Source organism: Branchiostoma floridae, chromosome 12 (genome assembly GCF_000003815.2).
Source record: "Branchiostoma floridae strain S238N-H82 chromosome 12, Bfl_VNyyK, whole genome shotgun sequence".
In the NCBI taxonomy this organism is placed as follows: Eukaryota; Metazoa; Chordata; class Leptocardii; order Amphioxiformes; family Branchiostomatidae; genus Branchiostoma; species Branchiostoma floridae.
Genome location: NC_049990.1, coordinates 18,470,016 through 18,478,836, shown reverse-complemented (window position 1 = coordinate 18,478,836; position 8,821 = coordinate 18,470,016). Strand labels below are relative to the sequence as shown.

Genomic DNA, 8,821 nt, shown 5'->3' with positions numbered 1-8,821 from the left:
AATATTATAATGTATATACAAATCTTCATATCCTTGCACAAGGTTTGATTAGTACGGAGTGTTGCAAAAGTACTCACTCCAGTAAGGTTTTCCTTTCTGTATTCATTTTCATTCTTATCACTGCAGTGTTCACGGTGCAGAAGCACTCCTATCGACAAACATCGGAAATACAGTCTCCATATCACGTCGACAAACAAACGGACAGCAGGACAATTCTTTACTAGAAGTCCGCCCTTTCTGCAAGACATATCATATTTTCCATTTTTGTAAAATGATAATACAGTAACTGTCAATGAAGTAGCGTTTTGCATAACGACTTAAGAAGGAAGGTGTGGTTTTGAACTGAAAGCCATGTGAAATGTATGACTCGCTGTCACTTGCTTATATAGTGGTTGCCTACTGACTTGTACATGTGATTTGTATAGTTTGTGTCACAGATCGGAGTATGCTTACTTTTTAACGTTCGTTTTTTATCTTTTTTCTTAAAAACAAGACATAGTACAAATACATGTAGTTAGTTAGAATTTCGGTAAGTCCATTTAGACCCAGATCTCGTTCCCAGACTGGATTTCATTCCTGCGCCCGTGTCCAGGGTAGTATGGCTCCATGTCGTCATCACCACTTGTCGTGTTGGTCACGTGATTCTCCACCAATCCGGACTCTTCTCTCCACACACCTTCAAGAACCGCGCAGTAGACCTTCACCTCAGTGACGTCATCATCTTCCCCAAACCAGGAGAAGCTAACCTGATTGGTCGTGACGTCATCTCGGTGACAAAACTGGCTGTCTTCCCGCCAATCAGCGTAGAGCACGGCACATCTCAGCTTCCTCTGCAGCCGGGGACTCACGGGTACGTGCTGGGACAGGTGGCCGCTCTCGGAGTCACTGTAGTAAAGTTTAATGGTTAAGCGGGATCTCAATGGGCCGCGCCTGTTTGCGAAATACATTCCTTTACTGGTTACTGACAGGCGTCAATCGACTCCTGTTTCTCACAAATGTGTGCCATTTTTTAGGGCAAATAAATGAAAACTTTGCAAAGTTGTCACAATGATTTGGTCAGACTTGTTCCAGTAAGGAAAGTATTTTAGGATATCTTACCAGTCTTTGAATCAGTCTTGCAGGCCCTGCAGTCATTGTTTAGAGCATGTATGATACATCAAAAATGGGAAATTCCAAAATACGTACAGGAACAACCTGAAATAACGTTACAAATCTCTCTCAAATGTTGTGCTACTTTACATACTAACATAAAAACATGGACTCACAAATCTCCCTCGGACAGGAACTGTTCCCAGCTAATTTCAGTGTCCGTCTTGTCTGTGACGTGTGGCGTGGATCCGATCACCTCTCGTGTAGCAGCGCTAAGCTCGTGCCGAACGGGACATGCCGTGACTGTGATGACTTCTGCCTCTGTGAAGTCAGCGCGCCGAGGACTTGTCTCTCCAGACCTGTCGATGACGTCATTTCCCGCGTTTTCTCCGTCAGCGGGATCTGGCAGACTGCAGGTGTTGCTGACGTCAGAGGTGACGTCATTCCCACAGAAGTCGTGGTCCTTCCCGGCGTTCCCCTCGGAGACTTGGCCCCCTCCAAGAGGACACGCGGAAGGTGACTTCTTGTGGTCGCTGATGTCAGAGTTGAACGTCATCACCTCTTTGGCCGGCACCTGGTCATCATCAGACACGTTGACGTCATTTTCAGACGACACGTCTGCTTCGTTGTGGTCGGTCCTTGTCTTTGTGTGGGGCAAGGACTGTGGTGTGCCTAGACAAAAAGACAAACCAAGTTGTAAACATGCCGACTTCAAAACCGGCCAGTCCAATAAGGAACAAGAAACAGCAAGGGCTACTTCAAGTTTTGGATCGATCCTATACAGACAGGTGTTCAGTTTTTTTTTTACAGGGAGCCCTCTTCAAGGCAATTCTACAAATGGACAAATATAGCGTAGTATTACAGAGACGGAAGAATTCGGTCGCTCACCTCTCTTGTTCACAGCATCGTTGAACACCTCCTTGTTGTCCCATCCATCTACTGCGTCTTCAGACGTCTTCTTGCTCTCAGTAGAAGCTGCACGGACGTCTTCCGCAGTGGATAGCGCCTTGTCGCGCATCTTCACGGGACCGACAGCCGTCGGCGTCTCGTCCGAGACATCCCGTGGGCACTTGTTGGCCTCCTCGGTGGAGGTAGTCTCCTTATTTGTTTCAGCAGTCCTACCAAAATGGGCGAAGACTTGCTGGTCTGTCTTGTCACCTCTACTATCCTCGCTCCCGGCTACTTTCTTGTCGTTCTTTCCAAGAGGAAAGGCGGCGCTCCTGCACAGCACCCCGGCCGGGGTCTGCGGCGCCAGCGGTACCAGGTTCAGGCCCGTGTACTGACTGTTGACTGACGGGACGTACTGAACACCTTGCACAGGTTGTACTTCGGACGGTGTGTGCGTGGCCAGAGATCTTTTGTGCTGATGAATAACAAACAAACCAAGGTGTTTGATAGTGAACGAAAGATGTGCAGTATAGCTATTAGAGTGTATGAGACCTAAAGATGATAATCTCGACTTATAAACAAAATTTGACTTTTGATAATATGAAGAATTACTAGTACGGAAAGAGTCGACCCTATTATAAATCGTACAAAGCAGCTGCACAATGATCAAATGCCGCCCATTTAAAAACAAACGAAAACAGATAATTCTTTATCAATTTTATAGTATGTCGACGTTCAAGAAAAATATATGTAAAGGAACACAGAAGAATCTGTAAACAATGCCACACTACTTGTGTTAAGTTCAACCTTCCTGACCAATATGATTGCATGACGAAGGAAACTTTGAATATTTTGTCAAGTAAGCCTTTTTTACATATAATCAATCATCCTTACAAGATTAATAAATAGAAAAATCACCATGTATAATACAATCATTGATGACCTTTTGTAGGTCACAAAAAGCTACACAGGACGCCGTTCTAGAACAGTCTTCATCACTTAGTTTTTAGTTTGAAAGTTGAAAAGTACAGAAAACCTCACCTCATATAGCCCGGCAGTGACAAGGACGCCCGCCCCGATGAAGAGCCCCAGGTCCAGACCGCTCCAGTCCGCATGGCCGGTCTTGTACGGCATGTCCGGACGAAGGCAGTTCTGTTGGGAACCGCTAGGGCGCGGTGGTGAAGTGTGTACAAGCACCATACCTGGATCGCAAAGTGATGAGAAAAAAATTGTCAGAAAGAAATAAAAAGGAGAGACGAAACGTCGCGTCACATTTGTCCCAGTTATTCCCTGTTCAGTGTTGATATCATAAGGGTCTACATATTCAAGTCGTAATGTATTACTACATCTACAGAGACTAATATCTACTACTAGTATGTATCATATGTCCAGGTTCAACTTGTTTTCGCTTCCTAAAACAGTTGTAGATATGGGGACCGGGGGAATAAAAATATATATGAATTATCTAATTGCATAACAAATAGAAAATTTCCCTGATATACATATTCAAAGTAACGGTAATAGGGAACATATTCTGTATGCAATTAAAGAGCACATTTCTCTCATTGGTCCTTTCGTGTATCTCGATAAAAACACATAACAAGACGTTCCAACTGTGCAAGCCACAGAACATCTGCTTGGAGAGTAGTACAAAAACTCCACCCAGGAGAAATGTCTAAAGCTGGAAAACAAAGAACATCTAGCCTTCCTTACCTGCGGCTGGTCTAGTGTAGGTGGATACTGCAGTTCTGGGACAGACCCGCAAGGCGACGCCTAGCGCCGCTCTAGCGGTCTGCATTATTCCACTCACGGCACTTCGATACACAAACGTAAGTTCAAGACTCTCACGTCTTGACAAATATACTGAAATACTAGGGCTTCTCACGGAAAACCCAACTCTTCGCTGGCAACTCCTTGCCAAAATATCGCACAAGTTGTCTCAAGAAACACAGGGGGAAAAGAAACAACACGTCTTGCTTCTCTCGCTGACGGATTGTAACTGGTAAACAACAACAAACCAGTTGCTACCTGGAACAACTGATTGTGAGGTTATTTCCGGTCAGTTTACGTACTTCGGTGTTCTGGAACACAACATGAGAGAGTTCGATTTGGATGAGGGTCTAATCCAGACTGTCGAAGCTGTGTATGAAAACGCATTACTTGACAATAAAGTTGAGAATTCTTCGTGCCAGCAGTCCTGGTTCGCCCAGAAGCTTATGAAAGTTAATAATAATAATATCTTGATATTATAACATGCTCGTTTTCTTTTCTGTGTCTCTTCAGATTGGACAACACGCCACGCACATGTACGGCTTTTCACCAGTGTGAGTGCGCACGTGATTCTTTAGGTCTGACAGCGCGCATTAAACTGCTCGCTACACTCCTCACACCTGTACGGTTTCTCACTAGTGTGCAACGTGAGTCCGCATTGCTTCAGATGATGCCGCTCACTGAACTGCATGCCTCGCACTTGAACGGTTTCTCATCTGTGTGAGTCCGAATGCGACTCTTCAAAGTTGGTGACTCCATACAGGTATGATAAGTGCAGCAATCATTTCTACATTAGATTTTCATAATATGCTAATGTGATGGTTTAATTGGTAAATTCAGAAATGTTTGGGGTGGTTGTATGTTAGCGGTTTTAGCGGTGACCACTTCACCACGAAATTAAAACTACCGCGAACATTTTTCCATTCTAGAATGAGACTGCAGTCAATGGCGCTACCGCGAACTTAAAACCTCCGCGAACACTCCCTTTTCCCGCTATCGCGAAAGCGAACTTTTAAGTTTTAAAAATCCTTGGCAAACTGGACTGACTGATTGATACCCAGATTTATAGATGTATTGTAATTTTAAATTGTATGCAATGATTGTATTTTAATAATTGTACCAATTGATATGTATGTATGTATTCATGTGTGGGCCACGACACCAGCATATCGCTGCCTGTGTCCCACGTGTATTGTATTGTTTGCAATTTCAATAAATCAAATCAAATCAAATAGTTTAAAAACTATTTGAAAAAGGATTTTTTCAATTTTGACATCATCTCTATTCTCTATCATGTAGATAAACATATGGTATGGGTATTAGCCTTCAACAATATGTAAGTGGGGCAAGTACATAAATTTAAATGACACATTTCTGTGCATTTTTTCTTGCAGCAAAGAAATCCTTTTATTTTTCAGTAGAAAAAAATTTGGTGCCCGCATCTACCTATGGAAAAATTGCACTTTGACTTGCCCCAGTAAATTGTAACCCTGTATAATATCCTAAATCACACATCTTTATGCCTAAATATGGTGAGTAGGTAGATATAGTTGTGTATTTGTGATATGTTATCAAGACCCTATTCACATTGTCAGTAGGTAAAGAATGGGTCGTCACAAACCTGATAAAGAAAATATTGTCATGCTTCATAAGCTTCTCATGCATTTTCTTTGCATTTTTGAAGTTATTTCTGTACAAACAGTAATATGCAATATTGCAAAAATTCAAATGTATTAAGTTGAAATCAAAGGGAACAAGGATTGATATTGATATTGTTAAAGAGATACAAAAGTTAGAAGCATTACAATGTGAGATCTTAGTAATTTTGTAATTTTCCCCTCTACAATTGTCTAGCCACCATTGACATTGTCAGAGGATTTTTCCTTTAAATGTCATCAATTTGTTGAGTGAAGCTTATATGGATACATGTAGCATTAATAATAAGTTATACCAAATATAATGTTTCTCTCTCAGATGTTGTGTGGCATTACGAACTGAAGACTATTCCATTCTAGAATGTCCAGAGGGGTGGTCAGGGATATGTTCAACCCCTTGTTTTTCATTGGTTGCTGTCACCACTTCCTTCATATGTTAAGAATATTCCATGCTAAACCAATGAAATATGTTGTTATGACTTTGCAATATGAAACATCATAGTTGTTAAGCTATTGTATTTTCTTTTCAATGGTGCTATTTGATCATAAAGATGAAATTTCTTTGCTAGGTAATGAACTGCTTAAAGCAGTGCATTTTGTTGACTGTTTGCACAAAGCAATTGATTTTGAAGCCGCTTCATATGCATATGTAGTTTTGATTACTATAACAATACCGTTTCAACTTTATATTGTTGTTCTCCAGGAGAAGGACATTAATTATTATGTCAGTTTAATGAAAATCTATTGTTTTGCTTTGGTCATGTTTTTTACATGTGTTCATTTCAGAGATTTTATTTTTATACGTTATATTACTAAAATCTAAAGAGAGATATGAAGAAATGAATGCTGGATTGTTAGTAGTTGCCTATCCTGATTTTGACAATAGATATTATCTTCTTGCCATTGGAACAGACACAGTAAAGTGAGAAAAGTAAGCTGTCATCGTGTCATGTTTTTGCTGTGTATTCAGAGATCACAATTATATCAGCTTATTATCATTAACTATCTAAACTGATCTATTATTGGTGCTGAACACTTTCCATATATGGTTGAACTCGTCCTGAACATTCCCTATTAGCAGAAAAGACCTGTTCCTGGTGCTGAACACTTTCCATATATAGCTGAACTCGTTCTGAACACTTCCCATACGCAGAACAGACCTGTCCCTGGTGCTGAACACTTTCCATATATGGCTGAAATCGTCCCGAATACTTCCCATATGCAGAACAGACCTGTCCTTTGTGCTGAACACTTTTCATATGCAAAACAGACATCTCCTTGGTACTTTTCATGTGCAGAACAGATCCCTCCTGGTGCCGAACACTTTCCGTATGCTTAACTTACCTGTCCTTGGTGCTGAACGCTTTCCGCATGCAAAACCGACCTTTCATTGGTGTTTTTCTATAACTCTGTTCAACGTGTGGATAATAACTAACTTACCAACTATTACTTTGATAACTAACTTACCAACTATTACTTTTTTCTTAAGAGTTCAATAGTCGTATTGTATGTTGATTTATAGAACAATAGCAATTTTAGAACACCACAAAATACTTCTGAAAACATTTATTCCAATATTTCCTTGTAACATGTTGCGTAAAATGCATAGCACGATGTTAGGTGGGACTGCTTTACACATATTGGAGAGGTTTCATGCATTGATATCACATCAGTCCATTATGTATAAAGTAAGGTTCATCATTCTAAGTCCGAAAAAAATGTTTGAAGTTTGGAAAATATAACACAAGTGTTTATGGCAAATAACAAGCTGCTTGTCAAATTACAATTGGACATCATCTTAGAATTTTATCAATTTAGCGATGAAAATATAACCGTGCTCCATCTTCGGTGAATGAACATGAATAGAAAACATAATAGAAAAAATATACACCTGAAGTAATACATGTCGAAGTGATATTATTTCTAAGTATATATAGATGTATGGTATGGAATCAATGAATAGAAAGTACCAGTGTAAACATTTTGTACTTCATTAAAACTGTATATACTTGTTGTCATATGATAATACATATAATGTTGATGAAATGAATAAAAAGCAAAACTAAAAAGTAGCAAAATGCAATAAGAAATAGGATATGCTTAAAAACTCGAGTACATGAACCAGTCTAGGACAAGTATGATAAAGTTTGATATCTGTAACGTACGTGTCCACATAAAAACATAATGCTAGTTGTATGTTATGGTAACGTTATAAGTCGGACTACCTTTAGTCTCATGAACAGTTCAACCAGGCCTCATCAGGGAGAACAGTCCTGGCCTCAGTGCACACAGTCCTGGTGTGACAACCGTGCCGATACGGAATGGCATGTCCTGTGTCTGGATCTGGAAGGTAACATCCTTCACTTTGGTGTCTCCGTTGCTCTCAGCTGCGGGACTCTTCTGGTTGCTCTTACCACGGGGGACCTTTGCTGTGGTCAGCTTCTCGTGGCTCTCTCCGTTAGAGGTCTTGGCGCTGGCTACCTTGGCTTCAGCCAGCTTCTCTTGACCATCTCCATATGGGACCTTCGCGTTGGTCAGCTTCTTGGGGCCATCTACATGTGGGATATCAGCTTTGGCCAGCTTCTTGGGGCCATCTCCGTATGGGTTGTCAGTTTTGGCCAGCTTCTTGGAGCCATCTCCGTATGCGTTGTAAGCGTTGACCATCTTCTTGGCCAAATCTCTGTATGGGTTGTAAGCTTTGACAAGCTTCTTGGCCAAATATCCGTATGAGTTGTTGTTAGCTTTGACCAGCTTCTTGGCCAAACCTTCGTATGGGTTGTCAGCTTTGGTCAGCTTCTTGGCCAGATCTCTGTAGGGGTTGTCAGCTTTGGCCAGGTTCTTGGGGCCACCTCCGCATGGGTTGTCAGCTTTGGACAGCTTCTTCACGTTGGTCAGCTTCTGGAAGCACTTCTCACTGCCGTCTCCACTGGGGACTTTGACCAGCTTCTTGGAGACATCTCCATGTGGAGCAACAGCTTTGGTCAGCTTAATGCCAAACTTTCCAGGAGGGAGAATGGCTTTCTTGGTGGCTTTGGTCGCCTTCTGGTGGCTCCCCCCGCTGGGGAACTTTTGCTGTGGTCAGGCTGTCGTGGTTCCCTGCACTGGGGATCTTGGCTTTGGCCAGCTTCTTGGGACCATCTCTGTATGGGTTATCAGCTTTGGCCAGCTTCTTGGGGCCATCTCCGTATGGGTTGTCAGCCTTGGCCAGCTTCTTGGAGCCATCTCCGTATGCGTTGTAAGCGTTGACCATCTTCTTGGCCAAATCTCTGTATGGGTTGTAAGCTTTGACAAGCTTCTTGGCCAAATATCCGTATGAGTTGTCGTTAGCTTTGGCCAGCTTCTTGGCCAAACCTTCGTATGGGTTGTCAGCTTTGGTCAGCTTCTTGGCCAAATCTCTGTAGGGGTTGTCAGCTTTGGCC

The 8,821-nt window shown here is 41.9% G+C and overlaps 2 protein-coding genes across 2 annotated transcripts in view; both read right to left on the bottom strand.

The window, feature by feature from the left end:
• Positions 1-539: 539 nt before the first annotated feature.
• On the bottom strand, positions 540-3,138 carry LOC118427099. Its single transcript, XM_035836735.1, has 4 exons — positions 3,019-3,138; positions 1,978-2,452; positions 1,266-1,761; positions 540-885 (listed from the first exon to the last, which is right to left on the bottom strand). The coding sequence occupies exons 1-4, from the start codon at positions 3,109-3,111 to the stop codon at positions 540-542; spliced, it is 1,410 nt and encodes a 469-aa protein (XP_035692628.1). The 5' UTR covers positions 3,112-3,138.
• Positions 3,139-7,646: 4,508 nt separating this feature from the next.
• The window catches only part of LOC118427098, a 3,163-nt gene continuing 1,988 nt past the window's right edge, over positions 7,647-8,821 (bottom strand). The window contains exons 3-4 of the mRNA XM_035836734.1: positions 8,442-8,797; positions 7,647-8,359 (exon numbers count right to left, since the gene is read on the bottom strand). Coding sequence (XP_035692627.1) covers positions 7,647-8,359; positions 8,442-8,797 — 1,069 coding nt within the window. The remainder of the gene's footprint in view (positions 8,360-8,441; positions 8,798-8,821) is intronic.

Bases quoted from the DNA above. Each gene is read 5' to 3' on its own strand.
- LOC118427099 (XM_035836735.1), bottom strand. From the start codon at position 3,111: ATGCCGTACAAGACCGGCCATGCGGACTGGAGCGGTCTGGACCTGGGG. The intron at 2,453-3,018 runs GTGAGGTTTTCT...GTTATTCATCAG, and splicing joins TCACTGCCGGGCTATATGAG to CACAAAAGATCTCTGGCCAC. The intron at 1,762-1,977 runs GTGAGCGACCGA...CTTTTTGTCTAG, and splicing joins CGATGCTGTGAACAAGAGAG to GCACACCACAGTCCTTGCCC.